The sequence below is a fragment of the Bacillus rossius genome, chromosome 1, assembly GCF_032445375.1.
Source record: "Bacillus rossius redtenbacheri isolate Brsri chromosome 1, Brsri_v3, whole genome shotgun sequence".
NCBI lineage: Eukaryota > Metazoa > Arthropoda > Insecta > Phasmatodea > Bacillidae > Bacillus > Bacillus rossius.
The window spans coordinates 125369655-125386563 of NC_086330.1; the positions used below are offsets into that span (position 1 = coordinate 125369655).

Consider the following 16909-nt stretch of genomic DNA (forward strand, 5'->3'; position numbering starts at 1 on the left):
CCAAATTAACTTCTGAGTATGTTCCTGAAATCCTATCAAAAACTTAAAAAGCGGCCTGAAAATTAATTAAAAATAATTTTCTTGCTATCAGTGATGCATTGTCGCAGTTGTATTGTCACTACCCTTGCATAATTTAAACGCCCCAAGACGTTAAAAAAAATTGAATTGAAAAATTAACCAATCTGAATATTCTAGTTGTGGTTTATAAGGACTCTGGAAACTGCTCGTGCTGCAGCCAGTTTAGAGGAAGATCCGTGTGGGCTTATTTGTTCAATACTCGCCCCTATCTTCCCCTTCTGGCTGTTGGCAGGCTCGCCGGCTTATCTCTACATCCCCACGTGTAAGGCTGTTCGAGATGCAGATAACCGCCCGAGGCATGCTCAAAATTCATTGCCGCTTACACAATGTTGTTCGTGCACAGCTCAGTTCGAGCATACTTATTACACCTGAGAAGGTTTTTATTTGCTCTTTTGGTGTGGTTCCATTCCTTAGACGTCTAGCTACTGAAACTAATACTTATTTCCATAAAATATTCTTCAACTTTACTGAAAGAAGCCATAGAAAATAAAATTTGCACGTACATCAATAAAACGTATGCTTTACTAGGTGATGAAAATAAGATATATTTTTTTGATAACGAGACACAGAATTTTCCGTCTTTAATAAAATTTGTTGGGAAGATTATTAGCAAATTAAATTATTTTATGTTTCAGAAGTAAAATTTCTTATTTTCTAACAACGAACTGGCCACTTGCTAAAGGTTAGATACATTTCCTTGTTTATGCATTTTCTTATGGTCTTCATTAAAGGTCCAATTTTGCCTTGTATGAATTTGTTTTATTCTGAAGACATCTATCTTCCAAATTAAATTTATTATTAAAAGAAAAACAGGTTTTTTTTTTTTTTTTTTTTTTAGTTTTCATTAGAAACCTCTGAAAATGAATTCACACTCACATTTTTCTACAAATTAATGTTCACACATTTTTGCGATTTTTTTTTGTGAATAAGGTACGTTTTTTGGTATCTTTTTGCTTGAAAGATTTGTGGCTAGTAAAATACATTGTAATATTAACACTAAAATTAAATATTTTCGTGCAACAAGATACTGAAAATAGACTAAGCACTTGTTTCTCACTAATTTGTGTTTCCATTGGCAATGAGAGACGTTGTATATGCCCTTCTAAAGTATTGATTTATTTGGAAGAAGAGCTGTATTTAAATACACTAATGTTTACTTAACAAACAGTCCAACATTTCTGTACGAAACCCACTAAATGACAAAAAAAAATCTTGAAGCTAAATGCATTATGAGGCATGTGTATCACATGCACATTAACTTTACTGATTAGTATTATGTTTATATTCTGGCTAAATCTGTACTGGCTTTCGATAATCCAGAAAAAACACTAATCCGGCACTGCTCTGGTCCTAAACGCGCGAGATAAAAAGTTTGTGAACACTATATTTTTTGGAACATAATGGCACATTATTTATTGAACTACGAATCCGAAAAATTTTCTCCGACGAAAAGGAACAACACTTGTGCATAAATTTTTAAAACTTTAATTATATCTTCTAAAATATAAAATAAAAAATCATCAAATGTCCTAATTCGGTTCAATTTTGTACTGTTTGGGAGAATGAAAGAATGTAAAACTATATGCAGAAAGGTATATTTTTCTGAACAAATTGATTAATTTGTCATCGCTTTAAATTCCGAGCTTTCTTTTCCGCCGTTTCCGTAAATATTGTTAGTTCTCCAGCCGTCTCGTGCTGCAGCTCGGCGGAGCCAGTCCGGAGCCCACCGCTCCTTGAGGGGGGGGGGGGGGGGCAGTGGTGACTGAAATAAATGCTCAATGATCGCTGTCGGTATGCCTATCCACAACACCACGTGCTTGTTGGGGAACCAGTCTGGAGCGGTACTGCTCGCTACCGTCACGCCACATTTATGGCGGCTGCGCGCGCACCATGCCAATAACACGGCTGACACGCGCACAAACTAACAACACAGCATTGCGTGCGCGCACAGCTGTACCTAATGTGAACATGGGAAAAAAATTAATATATTTCTGAGTTTGTAATAAAATATTTGATCATCCAGCCATGGTTTCGAAAGTTTTTTCTTTGTGTATTTTCATAAAAATGTTACAAACTTATTTTTAACATAAGTAATTATGGACAATATGTCATTTATTACAAGATTATTATCCACTTTAAAATTAACTGTATAAGCAATCGTAATGTTCAATAAAGATTATGTATAGCCTACTTTCAGAGACTTATTCCTACAACTATATTAAGTAATAAAAGGCAAGAAATAAGTTTGTTTAACAGAAATTTATGCAATAAAAAGTTGCCTATTTAATGAACTTAAATTTGTTTATTCAAAAATCAAAATTAAATCATGATTGCCAATACATCCCAAAATGCAAGAAATAACCTTGCAAATAATTTTAATTAAATGCATTATTTTGCGTTCACCTATTAATTTTTTTAATATTTCATCTACTTATAATAATTCTTGAATATTATCTGTATGGTCCACTACTTCCGATTAAGGGGCCTATATAAGTTAAACGCTGTTGTGATCAAGTTTCTCGACTGTTGTTGTAACTGCAAGACGGAACGGTATGAAATAAATGATTTTGCACTCAACTCGTGACATTATAAATAAAGCTAAATATGTATGAGTTAAATCAAGATACCAGTCTTCTGGGTAACCTAGAAATTTGTCCCGAGCTCGACGTCCCGATGCCAAGAGTCAGCTCATGGAAGATCAGCAGCGAGGATAGCTCAGTGCGACGAGGATACCGTTTACGTAATGTTGGATGGATTATCAGGAAAGTCAACAACTTGTTCAGATACTTTGAGCCCCTCTTCAAAATTAATTATAAATTTGCTACCGTTAATACCTGGAGGTTACTTATCTTCCGTGTTCTACCGAGCGCAGCAAACTCTAAATTAATTGCGAACCGAGGTATGATATTTTAACGTAAAATCCAAAAGCGAATTTGGTTTCTTTCCTCAAGTTAGGTTGTAAAAGATTTTGCAAAAGTTAATTAAATTAATCAAACTCGTGTCTTTTTACTGCTGTCTTCCCGAATGGCGAATATTGGCGATTTTTAAGTTAACATTAAATATTATAGGATTTTCATGCGATAACGTTTTATAACTCGCGTTTGCAGTTTTGTCTTGTGATCTGTATTACATTCACTTCACGTAATGTATGATCTAAATGTAATGTTATGAATGTCGTTCATTCTTTTCTTCTTTCTGTGATCTGGAGGGTCTGTGGTTAACACTGAATACACATGTGCCCTTCCTTTTTGCTAACTAATGTGGCTTAATTGACATGAAAGTGTAGTCTACGTTGATCTGAATAAATGAAATACCCTTTGAGTAAAAATTTAAGACTTTATTTTTTAAAATTTCTGTTAGTGTTGTACACAAATTTCAAATATTAAGCATCATTCCTTAGTTTTATGTGTATTGAAATTTTTTCGTGTGTAGCGTAGTTATGAACAGCATAAAAAACAAATCATAAATCATGAATTATAGTGCATTATTTCCAGTAAGCGTGTTGCTGTAGTTAAATTATATGTTATCACAAGTGATACATATATTTGAAATGGTGGCGTACAAATATTCCTGAAAGGGTATTATAATCTTATGAAGAGCTATTAATTTTTTTAAAAAATAATTTGTTCCATTTTTGCAGGTCTTTAAAATAATATTAATTAAATGAAATAAAAAAAATTTGAACATCTGTGAGCAACAAAAAAACTTTATCAAGTTTTGGATGTTAAAACTAGCCACTGTATTCTACCTTGCTTATTCTCTATTCTAAAAAAAATCTATTTTTTTTACAGATGTATGACTAACGTTATAAAACTGAGCTGCATGCCGTAAATAAATACACAAAACATACAATTTTTTTGTATGATACAAGACCAGCTAGTGACAGTGACAAAAGTTGCAGGATTATCAAAAATTGTTTTGATAATTTGTATAGAAAATCCAACAATAGCAGTGGTATATTTAGGGGTGTCGCTGGAGATATTTTTTCAGACAAAAAAAGTAGTTATCATCAAACATCAATTAAGCCATCTTTTGAACCTTCTTTGACAGCCTAAATACCGCACCAGTAGAATAGGAAAGTATTTCCGAGGACAGGCCTCAGGCGGTGGATTGAGATTGTCGGTCCGCCATCTTGGATTGTGACGTCATGGCGGCCATCTTGAATGGTTGTGACCTTGACCTTTGACCTTGACCTTGAATTTGATCCTCAAAATCCGCCAAAATTGGGCAAAATTTGCCCCAAAATTCCTCAAAAATCGCCAAAATTTCCATTTCTGTGAAAAAAAGTTCCGCCAAAAAATTTCAAAAAATTCCACAAATTAAAAATTTCTCATTTCGAGGGAAAAATTTCCCGTTTCGAGGGAAAAATTCCCGTTTTTAGTCCTTAAAAATCCCAGCGGCTGAAAATTCCTAAAACTGGCTTAAGCATCCTTAACTCAAGCCTCAGTTAAGCCATTTCTAGGAATAAGGATACCATGACCGCCATCTTGGATTATGTCGCCACCGTTGCAATTTTAGTTACGGTCGCCATCTTTAAAATCTTCATTTACTATCCGATTTTAATGAATTTTTTTTAAAAATTATAAAAAAATTCAAATAATAAAATTTTAATAAAAAATATCTAAAAAGCATACATTAACGACACGGAGCTCGGAGTCCGCGGTTCGAACCCGGTGGGTGCAAAAAAAAATTAAAAATGACGACAGATCCTTCCCCCTAGGTGGCTGCTGGCAGACTGACCCCCACCACTTTTACCAATGCACATATACCATCAGGTAGTATGACGTCATGTCCGCCATCTTGTCTTCGATGCTGGAAGCCAACATCATTGTATCGTCGGCTAGAGTGCGCTGACACCATGCTAGTTTAATTCTTACCCACTAGAGTGCAGTAATCATTTATTACTGTGACACCCGCCATCTTGTCATTTGGCTGCCATCATGAAAATCCGTAATTATTTAGCTAGAAATTCGGGAAAAGTTCCAAAATTCATTAAATAAATCACTCATTAATTTACATATTGATTCGATCGATTCCCATCCTCGGTTCGATACCCGATCGTTGCAATAATGTTTAATCTTATGTAAAAAAAATAATTTAAATAAACCATGTTCAACATTCGTAAAGAGACTCTAAATCCTCTACGACCACCATCCTATCAGACATCAAGACCACCATATTGGAAATGTGTAATTTTAATGCTAGAAATTCGGGAAAAAGTTCAGAAATCATTAAATAAATTTCCGATCAATATACTGATTAATTAGATCGACTAAGGTCCTTGGTACGATCTAGGATGATGCAAAAAAAATTAAATATAACTTCAATTTAACATAATAGTAACAGGTTCGAGGAATTAAACACCGCAAGTTCTTTTACAAACATAATATTTATTACATAATTTCTATTCTACTACAGGATCACTTACGAAAGCCAGCAATCTTATAATCATTTAGTTCCGCAGCGGTGTGAAATGACTAATTCTTAGCTCCAATCGGTTTATACTAGACAGAGTCCAGCCAGAACCTTTACAGACATAGTCCACCTCTTCTTGACAGAGTTTCTGGATACCGTTTTTAACAGTTTGCTTCACATCGTTATAACTGTAAATTACTGCAGCCGATGTCTTGAATGCACACTTCTTCACTTTGTCATCGAACGGATATGGCTTTCCATATATACAGTCCAACCACAAGTTATATTTCAAAGGTCCGTTTGTTGCTACATCATCAGTAAGCTGATTGATTATCTTCTGTCTGATATCGTCAAGAAAATTACAAATGTCCTGCGACTCACCGAACGTATTTAGATAATAGTAGTCTTTCAACGTTCCACGAAATGCAGACTGCGCCAAGTAGAAGCCATTATCGTTCACTTGTAATGCTCCGAACACAGTCTTAGGTTTAGTTCCATGTTCAGACGTCATAACAATCGGTTGCTGGGCATCTGTTTTTTTGGTTGTACGCTTTCGTGTCTCCAATCTAAAGCGAGGAGTCGAAATGTCGGCAGGTAGTTCAGCAGTAGGAGCACATATTCCACCTTTACATTTTTTCGCATGATGTCGCAAACTATCAATTCGAGTAAACCATTTAAGGCACTCATCACATCGAAACTTCATGCGAGAAGGATTCTTCGTGCATTTGCTCCGCTCATGTCTTCGTGCATCATGGGAAAATGCGAACGACGTATCACAGTAGCTGCAAGGATACAGTGGTGATGAAGACGAGCCTTTCAGACCGGATCCAGATACAGGCGTTGCAACAGTAGTACCATTTCCAGGCATTCTCTTATGAACATCAATGCATCGTTGTTGCGCCGAAACCTTTACTTTCTGCCGAACAGTAGGACCTTTGCATGCCTTCATGTGCGTTTTCATATTATCTTTTCTGGCAAACTGCTTATGACATTTCTCACAAACAAACATTTTACGATATAGGTTCTTGGCACATTCTCTATTCTCGTGTCGCCGAGCATTGCTGTTGTTTGAGAAAATCTTGCCGCAGTAACAGCACCGATGTTCGCTAGTTGTCAAATCAGCATCCATTGAAGTCTCCATTGATGGCGAACCAGCGTTCGCCGAGTTTCCCTGTGCAGACAGCACTAGCGGCATTAAAGTCTCTTCTGCTGGCGGTACCACGCCTGTTGAAGTCTCCTCCAATGTTGACGTCGTCGTCGTTGCCAACGAGATCTGCTCCACCATCGTCGACGCTGACGTCATGGTTCCCGCAGTCGATGGTACATCCTCCATCGAGTTCGTCGTTAAAGTCGGTAAAGATGCCATCGAAGTCTCAAGAACAGGCAATTACACGACTTATGCACCAGAAGAAACAAACTAGGTGATCCTTACACCGACGACGGCAGTAACAAACTGAGCGTCCTGCTGTCTAGGACTCGCTTATATACATGCACCGGATGGAATAATACGCTAGTCAAATCAAGAATCATTTACAATAATACTAGAGTCAAAACAACATTAAAAATAGAAGGACCATCAACGAAAAGGCAGCACATTTGGAAGCACCGACAACGAAAAGGCAGCACATTTGGAAGCACCGACAACGAAAAGGCAGCACATTTGGAAGCACCGACAACGAAAAGGCAGCACATTTGGAAGCACCGACAACGAAAAGGCAGCACCGACAACGAAAAGGCAGCACATTTGGAAGCACCGACAACGAAAAGGCAGCACATTTGGAAGCACCGACAACGAAAAGGCAGCACATTTGGAAGCACTGACAACGAAAAGGCAGCACCGACAACGAAAAGGCAGCACATTTGGAAGCACCGACAAAGAAAAGGCAGCACCGACAACGAAAAGGAAGCACATTGGAAGCACCGACAACGAAAAGGCAGCACCGCCAACGAAAAGGAAGCACATTTGGAAGCACCGACAAAGAAAAGGCAGCACCATCGACGAAAAGGAAGCACATTAATTTGTCATTGACTCCAATATTCATTGGCTCCAATATTCATTAGCTCCAATATTCATTGTCTCCAATATTCATTGACTCCAATATCCATGAGCTCCAATATCAATTGGCTCGAATTGCTCCAAAAGGTTCCATCAGCCTTTTGGCTCCAACAGTTTTTTGGCTCCGATAGTCATTGGCTCCAATAGTCTTTGGCTACAATATTCATTGGCTCCAATAATCATTGACTGCAATATTCATTGGTTCCAATATTCATTGGCTCCAATATTCATTGGCTCCAATATTCAATAGCTCCGATATTCATTGACTCCAATATTCATTGGCTCCATCAGTCATTGACAACTACAGTCTTTTGGTCCCAAAAGTCTTTTGGCTCCAAATATATTAGGCTAGAATTCTTCGAGTCTAAGAGACTATGAGACCACATGGTTACAGAACTACGTGACTACGAATCTTCAAGTTTACGAGACTGCGAGGCTACAGAGCTACGAAGCCTCTAGTACACAGGTTTACGTGACTGCGAGGATACAGGACTACCAGTCTGCATGAGTACTTGACTACGAAGCTCCTCGTCTACAAGGCTACAATACAGCATCTGTTTTCGTCAGAATTTTCTCTTTTGCTCCAACTGCACCACCAGCATTATGTTATAAGATTACAAGGCCGCCTGCTTACGTAGCTTCAAGTCTACGAGGATACTTGGATACGTAGCTTCAATTCTACGAGGTCCTAAGACTTCATGACTACGCGACTTCGAGCCATGAGGTTACGAGATTACGTGACTACGAATCTTCATGTTTACGAGACTGCGAGGCTACAGAGCTACGAAGCCTCTAGAAAACGAGTTTACGTGACTGCGTGGATACAGGAATACAAGTCTGCATGAGTTCTTGACTACGAAGCTACTCGTCTGCAAGGCTCCAATTGACACATCTGTCTTCGATGGAATTTTCTCTTTTGCTACATCTACACCATCAGCATTATGTTATAAGATTACAAAGCTACTTGCTTATGTAGCTTCAAGTCTACGAGGCTCCAATACATCATGACTACGAGACTACGAACCATGAGGTTACGTGACTATGCGATTGCAAGTCTTCAAGGTTACGTCATCGCGAGGCTATAGGACTACGAAGCTTCCAGAACGCATGGTTACGAGAATGCATGACTAATTGACCGTATGGCTACGAAACTTTATGTCTCTAACTGACTACAATAGCACTATTCAGTGGCGAGTGTTAATTTATTTCATGCAAAGGTACTTGCTGCAAGCAGTTCCGCTTTTCAACATCAGATGACATCATGTTTTGCTTGCAGGTAAAATAATATTTATTTATTTTATACGGGATGCGGGTTGTTCACTATCGGTCGCATAAGAAGAATGGCATCGATAGTCTTCAAGGAGAAGGAAGTTCGTCCTTCCTGCTAGTGCTTCTCAGATTTCTCACGGTCCGCCATCTTGGATTGCGACTTCACGGCTGCCATCTTGGATGGGTTTGACTTTGACCTTTGACCGAAACCGCAGGAATGATCGCAAGCACACGGATTAACCATCATAATATTGATAAGAATAATCAGGAGCACACGGAGAAAACCATCATAATATTGGCAAGAATAATCAGGAGCACACGGAGAAAAACGACACATGTTTTCTTTGATATCATAAAATTACAGGAAAAAAATATTTAAAAATAAAAATAAATTAATAAAAAAATTTAAAATAAAAACAAAAATACATAAACTGATTCTGCTAGCTTGTAAACTTATCATTGTTGAGCAAAGATAGAGTTCTAGTACAAGCCAGAATTTTATGTATTTTTTGTTTTTATTTTAAATTTTTTTATTAATTTATTTTTATTTTTAAATATTTTTTTCCTGTAATTTTATGATATCAAAGAAAACATGTGTCGTTTTTCTCTGTGTGCTCCTGATTATTCTTGCCAATATTATGATGGTTTTCTCCGTGTGCTCCTGATTATTCTTATCAATATTATGATGGTTAATCCGTGTGCTTGCGATCATTCCTGCGGTTTCGGTCAAAGGTCAAAGTCACACCCATCCAAGATGGCAGCCGTGACGTCGCAATCCAAGATGGCGGACCGTGAGAAATCTGAGAAGCACTAGCAGGAAGGACGAACTTCCTTCTCCTTGAAGACTATCGATGCCATTCTTCTTATGCGACCGATAGTGAACAACCCGCATCCCGCATAAAATAAATAAATATTATTTTACCTGCAAGCAAAACATGACGTCATCTGATGTTGAAAAGCGGAACTGCTTGCAGCAAGTACCTTTGCATGAAATAAATTAACTCTCACCACTGAATAGTGCTATTGTAGTCAGTTAGAGACATAAAGTTTCGTAGCCATGCGGTCAATTAGTCATGCATTCTCGTAACCATGCGTTCTGGAAGCTTCGTAGTCCTATAGCCTCGCGATGACGTAACCTTGAAGACTTGCAATCGCATAGTCTCGTAACCTCATGGTTCGTAGTCTCGTAGTCATGATGTATTGGAGCCTCGTAGACTTGAAGCTACATAAGCAAGTAGCTTTGTAATCTTATAACATAATGCTGATGGTGTAGATGTAGCAAAAGAGAAAATTCCATCGAAGACAGATGTGTCAATTGGAGCCTTGCAGACGAGTAGCTTCGTAGTCAAGAACTCATGCAGACTTGTATTCCTGTATCCACGCAGTCACCTAAACTCGTTTTCTAGAGGCTTCGTAGCTCTGTAGCCTCGCAGTCTCGTAAACATGAAGATTCGTAGTCACGTAATCTCGTAACCTCATGGCTCGAAGTCGCGTAGTCATGACGTCTTAGGACCTCGTAGAATTGAAGCTACGTATCCAAGTATCCTCGTAGACTTGAAGCTACGTAAGCAGGCGGCCTTGTAATCTTATAACATAATGCTGGTGGTGCAGTTGGAGCAAAAGAGAAAATTCTGACGAAAACAGATGCTGTAATTGTAGCCTTGTAGACGAGTAGCTTCGTAGTCAAGTACTCATGCAGACTGGTAGTCCTGTATCCTCGCAGTCACGTAAACCTGTGTACTAGAGGCTTCGTAGCTCTGTAGCCTCGCAGTCTCGTAAACTTGAAGATTCGTAGTCACGTAGTTCTGTAACCATGTGGTCTCATAGTCTCTTAGACTCGAAGAATTCTAGCCTAATATATTTGGAGCCAAAAGACTTTTGGGACCAAAAGACTATAGTTGTCAATGACTGATGGAGCCAATGAATATTGGAGTCAATGAATATCGGAGCTATTGAATATTGGAGCCAATGAATATTGGAGCCAATGAATATTGGAACCAATGAATATTGCAGTCAATGATTATTGGAGCCAATGAATATTGTAGCCAAAGACTATTGGAGCCAATGACTATCGGAGCCAAAAAACTGTTGGAGCCAAAAGGCTGATGCAACCTTTTGGAGCAATTCGAGCCAATTGATATTGGAGCTCATGGATATTGGAGTCAATGAATATTGGAGACAATGAATATTGGAGCTAATGAATATTGGAGCCAATGAATATTGGAGTCAATGACAAATTAATGTGCTTCCTTTTCGTCGATGGTGCTGCCTTTTCGTTGTCGGTGCTTCCAAATGTGCTTCCTTTTCGTTGGCGGTGCTGCCTTTTCTTTGTCGGTGCTTCCAAATGTGCTTCCTTTTCGTTGGCGGTGCTGCTTTTTCGTTGTCGGTGCTTCCAATGTGCTTCCTTTTCGTTGGCGGTGCGGCCTTTTCGTTGATGGTGCTTCCTTTTCGTTGTCGGTGCTTCCAAATGTGCTATCTTTTCGTTGGCGGTGCGACCTTTTCGTTGTCGGTGCTTCCAAATGTGCTTCCTTTTCGTTGGCGGTGCGGCCTTTTCGTTGTCGGTGCTTCCAAATGTGCTGCCTTTTCGTTGTCGGTGCTGCCTTTTCTTTGTCGGTGCTTCCAAATGTGCTGCCTTTTCGTTGTCGGTGCTGCCTTTTCGTTGTCGGTGCTTCCAAATGTGCTGCCTTTTCGTTGTCGGTGCTGCCTTTTCGTTGTCGGTGCTTCCAAATGTGCTGCCTTTTCGTTGTCGGTGCTTCCAAATGTGCTGCCTTTTCGTTGTCGGTGCTGCCTTTTCGTTGTCAGTGCTTCCAAATGTGCTGCCTTTTCGTTGTCGGTGCTTCCAAATGTGCTGCCTTTTCGTTGTCGGTGCTTCCAAATGTGCTGCCTTTTCGTTGTCGGTGCTGCCTTTTCGTTGTCGGTGCAGCCTTTTCGTTGTCGGTGCTTCCAAATGTGCTGCCTTTTCGTTGTCGGTGCTTCCAAATGTGCTGCCTTTTCGTTGTCGGTGCTTCCAAATGTGCTGCCTTTTCGTTGATGGTCCTTCTATTTTTAATGTTGTTTTGACTCTAGTATTATTGTAAATGATTCTTGATTTGACTAGCGTATTATTCCATCCGGTGCATGTATATAAGCGAGTCCTAGACAGCAGGACGCTCAGTTTGTTACTGCCGTCGTCGGTGTAAGGATCACCTAGTTTGTTTCTTCTGGTGCATAATTCGTGTAATTGCCTGTTCTTGAGACTTCGATGGCATCTTTACCGACTTTAACGACGAACTCGATGGAGGATGTACCATCGACTGCGGGAACCATGACGTCAGCGTCGACGATGGTGGAGCAGATCTCGTTGGCAACGACGACGACGTCAACATTGGAGGAGACTTCAACAGGCGTGGTACCGCCAGCAGAAGAGACTTTAATGCCGCTAGTGCTGTCTGCACAGGGAAACTCGGCGAACGCTGGTTCGCCATCAATGGAGACTTCAATGGATGCTGATTTGACAACTAGCGAACATCGGTGCTGTTACTGCGGCAAGATTTTCTCAAACAACAGCAATGCTCGGCGACACGAGAATAGAGAATGTGCCAAGAACCTATATCGTAAAATGTTTGTTTGTGAGAAATGTCATAAGCAGTTTGCCAGAAAAGATAATATGAAAACGCACATTAAGGCATGCAAAGGTCCTGCTGTTCGGCAGAAAGTAAAGGTTTCGGCGCAACAACGATGCATTGATGTTCATAAGAGAATGACTGGAAATGGTACTACTGTTGCAACGCCTGTATCTGGATCTGGTCTGAAAGGCTCGTCTTCATCACCACTGTATCCTTGCAGCTACTGTGATACGTCGTTCGCATTTTCCCATGATGCACGAAGACATGAGCGGAGCAAATGCACGAAGAATCCTTCTCGCATGAAGTTTCGATGTGATGAGTGCCTTAAATGGTTTACTCGAATTGATAGTTTGCGACATCATGCGAAAAAATGTAAAGGTGGAATATGTGCTCCTACTGCTGAACTACCTGCCGACATTTCGACTCCTCGCTTTAGATTGGAGACACGAAAGCGTACAACCAAAAAAACAGATGCCCAGCAACCGATTGTTATGACGTCTGAACATGGAACTAAACCTAAGACTGTGTTCGGAGCATTACAAGTGAACGATAATGGCTTCTACTTGGCGCAGTCTGCATTTCGTGGAACGTTGAAAGACTACTATTATCTAAATACGTTCGGTGAGTCGCAGGACATTTGTAATTTTCTTGACGATATCAGACAGAAGATAATCAATCAGCTTACTGATGATGTAGCAACAAACGGACCTTTGAAATATAACTTGTGGTTGGACTGTATATATGGAAAGCCATATCCGTTCGATGACAAAGTGAAGAAGTGTGCATTCAAGACATCGGCTGCAGTAATTTACAGTTATAACGATGTGAAGCAAACTGTTAAAAACGGTATCCAGAAACTCTGTCAAGAAGAGGTGGACTATGTCTGTAAAGGTTCTGGCTGGACTCTGTCTAGTATAAACCGATTGGAGCTAAGAATTAGTCATTTCACACCGCTGCGGAACTAAATGATTATAAGATTGCTGGCTTTCGTAAGTGATCCTGTAGTAGAATAGAAATTATGTAATAAATATTATGTTTGTAAAAGAACTTGCGGTGTTTAATTCCTCGAACCTGTTACTATTATGTTAAATTGAAGTTATATTTAATTTTTTTTGCATCATCCTAGATCGTACCAAGGACCTTAGTCGATCTAATTAATCAGTATATTGATCGGAAATTTATTTAATGATTTCTGAACTTTTTCCCGAATTTCTAGCATTAAAATTACACATTTCCAATATGGTGGTCTTGATGTCTGATAGGATGGTGGTCGTAGAGGATTTAGAGTCTCTTTACGAATGTTGAACATGGTTTATTTAAATTATTTTTTTTACATAAGATTAAACATTATTGCAATGATCGGGTATCGAACCGAGGATGGGAATCGATCGAATCAATATGTAAATTAATGAGTGATTTATTTAATGAATTTTGGAACTTTTCCCGAATTTCTAGCTAAATAATTACGGATTTTCAAGATGGCGGCCAAATGACAAGATGGCGGGTGTCACAGTAATAAATGATTACTGCACTCTAGTGGGTAAGAATTAAACTAGCATGGTGTCAGCGCACTCTAGCCGACGATACAATGATGTTGGCTTCCAGCATCGAAGACAAGATGGCGGACATGACGTCATACTACCTGATGGTATATGTGCATTGGTAAAAGTGGTGGGGGTCAGTCTGCCAGCAGCCACCTAGGGGGAAGGATCTGTCGTCATTTTTAATTTTTTTTTGCACCCACCGGGTTCGAACCGCGGACTCCGAGCTCCGTGTCGTTAATGTATGCTTTTTAAATATTTTTTATTAAAATTTTATTATTTGAATTTTTTTATAATTTTTAAAAAAAAATTCATTAAAATCGGATAGTAAATGAAGATTTTAAAGATGGCGACCGTAACTAAAATTGCAACGGTGGCGACATAATCCAAGATGGCGGTCATGGTATCCTTATTCCTAGAAATGGCTTAACTGAGGCTTGAGTTAAGGATGCTTAAGCCAGTTTTAGGAATTTTCAGCCGCTGGGATTTTTAAGGACTAAAAACGGGAATTTTTCCCTCGAAACGGGAAATTTTTCCCTCGAAATGAGAAATTTTTAATTTGTGGAATTTTTTGAAATTTTTTGGCGGAACTTTTTTTCACAGAAATGGAAATTTTGGCGATTTTTGAGGAATTTTGGGGCAAATTTTGCCCAATTTTGGCGGATTTTGAGGATCAAATTCAAGGTCAAGGTCAAAGGTCAAGGTCACAACCATTCAAGATGGCCGCCGTGACGTCACAATCCCAGATGGCGGACCGACAATCTCAATCCACCGCCTGAGGCCTGTCCTCGGAAATACTTTCCTATTCTACTCGCACCAAATCACGTACTTAGGGTAAAAATTAATTCCAGCTATACATTCACTGACACCTTGAGCACAACAGTCAGTGCACACTGAGTTCTGCCATACCACCCGAACTCCTTCGATCATTTGTGAACTCAGGTGAACTACAAAGTGACTAAATAAGCATGACGTCTGAATCCACCTGTAGTCCCTTTTGTAAAACTAAAAAATCAATACCGCACATAAACAGTCTTTATAAAAGCTCGGAACGGGATCCCAGTTCGTTTATGGTCAAATATTAATCATAATTTGCATTATTAAAGTCGTTTTAAAATCATATATGCTGAAAAATCAAATGGTAAACAAGTAATAAGTGCCAGTAAATAGTAACATGCCGTGTCCGTAAAGTATATTTCGTAACTAAACACGATCTGAGGCCTAGAATAAAAAAGTTGACAATGTGTCGTCGGAGCGCACATTTTCTTGCCGGCATTATTTTGTTCTTTACAGAATTGGGAAGTGAGTTTGGCTTGCATCTTTTCTTCAATAAGTAAGTTTAAAAAAAAATTGTAGTTAAGTTATTTATTTTTAAAAAAAATTTATGTAGGCCTATACGAGTAAAAATATTTAATTTTTCCATCTTATTATTCCCAGTTTTAGATAACAATCTATTAGTAAGAGGTGATTTTTCGTCGCGGTCCGGAAGATTTTTATAAATGTGTGACTGTACGTGAAACACCACTCATCACTTAAATATTATTTTGAAAGAATTTTTGTGATTTAATAAACTTTATTAAGTAGCCTTCCACGTTTTGAAACCACGAGCTATTCATTCATTTTTGGTGAGATCATGATTGTTTTGTAATGAATGTAAATATCTTAAATTATGTAGTATGAGAATTAAAAAAAAAATAAAAAAAATTTAAACACGAAAAAAAGTTGTTTGAAATTCATGGATATAGTCTGGAGCGCAAGACTAATCTCATTTTTCAAGTTAATAAACACTGTCGAAAAGCAAGCAAGGCGATAGAGATTCTGATCCTGTTGGTGTATGTAGTGGTAGGTCTTGTCGTGACCTTGTTCGCAGATAACACAGCAACTGGACTCCAGCAGATACTATGACAAAAGAGCCTTCCCCTTCAACCCTCCAATACTGGCTCCCCCTTGCTTCTTCCCCTTCCCCCCAATTGACACAGATATTTCGCTCCGCCCATGCACTGGCTGCAGCACGTGGCCAGTAGCCCAGCGGGCTGAACAATTCTACCAGGGAGGCCCCTTAGCCGACACTGTACTGAACTGTTATTACATCTAAAACATTATTTAGTTATATGAAAATATATACCTTTTTAAATATGATAAGTGTTTATAGTCAGTTATTTTATTAATTCTGCAATATGCTGCATTTAGTGATTAGAGACGTGTATAAGCCAATCGTAAGTGACAATTTATTTGGAAGAAAATACTTTATTTCAAATAATTAATTTTCACTAAATAAATAATTTAATTTTTGTGTAAGAAACCACTAAATGGCCATGGTAAATATTTAAATCTATCACATGCTTTACAAGGCCTATATGTTGCATGTATTTGACTTTGTAGATTATCCACGATTTTTGATTAACCCCGGTATTCCCGTTAAACTATGTTGATGTTGCTAATCCGGCATGGGCATGGGCATGGGCCCTTACCTGTATTGAATTTAGTTGACTAGACAAAATGATTTACTTGACAGCTGATCAAGAAAGGTTTTCTAAGCTAATTAGGTTGAAAATTTGCATGATACAGTACTTTATACGCAAAATCTTGAATGATATTTATTTTGAAGTATTAGGTAATTAATTTACTTTAATCATTAAAATTTAAGATGTGAGTAATGAAAGTGCAATTGAGTGCACTCGTGAGTGAGGACTGTAACTGCACGCGTGGTTCTCCCGGCAGGAGGGGCGAGCGGCGACGGCGCGGCCGTCGTGTCCTCCCTGAGGTCCTTCGACAGGGAGCAGCAGAAGAACTACCTCATACCCGTGGTGATCAGGGACTCCGGGACGCCGAGCCTCACCAGCACCTGCACCCTCACCGTGGTCATCGGCGACGTCAACGACAACACCATGCAACCAGACTACAAGCACGTCGTCGTTTACAACTACCTGGTGACTGCACTCCTC

At 39.0% G+C, this 16909-nt stretch overlaps 1 protein-coding gene across 1 annotated transcript in view; it reads left to right on the forward strand.

Moving 5' to 3' along the window:
* The window catches only part of LOC134534814 (neural-cadherin-like), a 200582-nt gene that overhangs the window by 125618 nt on the left and 58055 nt on the right, over window positions 1–16909 (forward strand). The window contains exon 12 of the mRNA XM_063373458.1: window positions 16686–16894. Within this exon, the coding sequence (XP_063229528.1) occupies window positions 16686–16894 (209 nt within the window). The remainder of the gene's footprint in view (window positions 1–16685; window positions 16895–16909) is intronic.